Source organism: Dipodomys ordii, unplaced genomic scaffold, assembly GCF_000151885.1.
Source record: "Dipodomys ordii isolate 6190 unplaced genomic scaffold, Dord_2.0 Scaffold3, whole genome shotgun sequence".
NCBI classification, from domain to species: domain Eukaryota; kingdom Metazoa; phylum Chordata; class Mammalia; order Rodentia; family Heteromyidae; genus Dipodomys; species Dipodomys ordii.
Window position 1 is genome coordinate 28,728,988 of NW_012267219.1, and position 2,244 is coordinate 28,731,231.

General features: G+C 40.6%; 1 protein-coding gene across 1 annotated transcript in view; it reads right to left on the reverse strand.

Moving 5' to 3' along the window:
* The window catches only part of Fgd6 (FYVE, RhoGEF and PH domain containing 6), a 107,805-nt gene that overhangs the window by 68,595 nt on the left and 36,966 nt on the right, over nt 1-2,244 (reverse strand). The window contains exon 3 of the mRNA XM_013018911.1: nt 3-99. Coding sequence (XP_012874365.1) covers nt 3-99 — 97 coding nt within the window. The remainder of the gene's footprint in view (nt 1-2; nt 100-2,244) is intronic.

Here is a 2,244-nt window from a genome sequence, read left to right on the forward strand (position 1 = left end):
TCTTCATCAGAACTGTTAATGACTTCCTCCTCTTCAGAGGGCAGGTCACCAAGACCAAGGTCAAGATCATCCTGAACTTCCTGGGATGCTCCGGAACTCCTTCAACAGGAAGTATGCATTAGTCACCATCCATAACAAGGAATACTAACAAAACAAAACCAACTACCTTACCCTTATGCTGTGAGCAAATGATCTGAGGAATGGAAATAGCCATATTAGCCAAATTCCTTGGCTCCTTCAGCTACCACCATCCTAGCTTCCATATTCCATATTTCCTTCCCTTAGAAGATTAACTCTCAGCCAGGTGCTGGTGGCTCACGCCTGTAATCCTAGCTACTCAGGAGGCTGAGATCTGAGGATTGCGGTTCAAAGCCAGCCCGGGCAGGAGAAACCGTGAGACTCCTATCTCCAATAAACTACCAGAAAACCGGAAGTGGCGCTGTAGCTCAAGTGGTAGAGCGCTCGCCTTGAGCTGAAGAGCTGAGGGACAGCGCCCAGGCCCAGAGTTCAAGCCCCACAACCGACCAAAAAAAAAAAAAAAAAGAAGATTAACTCTCTTTTTCTGATATTAAAGATAAAATAAATCTTGTCAGGAGTGTGCTGGCTTACCCCCAAAGGCGCTGGCTGCATAGGTACGCTAGAAGAGTATCTTGGGCTACTTTCTTGGGCCTTAGTGGTTAACAATAACAATTAACAAGCAAAAAAAAACATATCTACCTAATATCTAAGGTTTAGGAGGAAATGATGATGATGACAACTCAGATGTATGTGCTATTACTATGAACATGTGCCCACCTCTCTGCTTATTGTTTGTATGTATTTATAAGACAGGCAAAGGAACAGGGTAGTTACAAATTCTCACACTCCACCCTACACTCACAGAATCAGAAATTCAAGTCATAGAGCCCAGCAATCTGCATTTTAACAAGCCCTCCAGGTAATTCTGATATAGGCTAAAAACCACTGTACCACATTCATTTACCAACTTGTCCTTTGCCAGGCTGATATGACCAAATTTTCTCATTTTGTACTGAACAGATCTCATAAACTAACACCCATTGTTGCAATCAACTCTTTAGGGGAATTCCACGGAAAGTTTCCCACAAAGACAATGGAAATCATGCTTTCTATGGTGGCTGCTAAGATTTAGGAGCAAGTTGGTTTTGAAACTGTGCCTCTGATGTTAGTCTATAAGAATATCTGCAAGATAGAAGAGTGTATATATAGGTGGAGACGGTAAAAGATCCAAAGAAAATCACCAGGAAAAACACACCACCAGAATAACAAGACACTTTGCATTCCACTCCGATGCCTCTCGAGCAGGTCATGGGCAGGTCACTCAGCTACAAAGGCTCCAAACTGAGAATTTATAAAAGGAATCCTAAAAGCTGAAGACATATTTTCTGGTAGTTCCTGATTACACACTTGCTTCAGAAACCAAACCAACAGCCAAATGTCCAAGGAATACCACCACTGCCAAACCTTCCTTAGTGGAGAGGCTCTCAGGGAACCTTATCACTCAGCTCTTCAGCTCACGACTAGTGCTCTACCACTTAAGCCACAACGCCACTTCTGGTTTTCTTATGGTTTATTGGAGATAAGAGTCTCAGGTACTTTCCTGCCTGGGCTGGCTTTGAACCAAGATCCTCAGATCTCAGCCTCCTGAGTAGTAGGATTACAGGCATGAGCCACCGATGCCCGGCTTAGAAATGTATATTTCTTTTGCCTAACTTATATAACTGTAATCCCTCTGTACATCACCTTTATAATAACAACTAAATTTTTGAGTTTTTAAAATGAATTTATTAAAGAATGTTCTCAGGAAGACAACCACTTTTGATTTGTCATAAAAAAATCATGGTGTATAATAAAGGTAAAGTACAGGAATAGAGTTATAAGCTTCTTTCTACGGGTATTCTCCGATAGTATAGTACAGTGTAGTCATTTTTGCAATGCTAGAATAAATTTAAAAAGTCTTTACTATGCTTTTCTTCAAAAAGCAGAAATAACAGGAGATGGCGTAAAAAAGCCTTTTCCTTCCTACTTATTCTGTAGTATTTTTACCATCACGGGCTACAATTTTCACTTTATCTGTTTTAATAAGCTCTGTCACATCTCTGAATTCAACATCATTCAATACAGAGGTCCATACATTATTTCAGAATCTGTATGTATTTAGAGAGCACCTGACCCTCTGATTTTATAGCTTTAGGAAACTGAAGTAGAACTTGAAGTGCAAGTTGC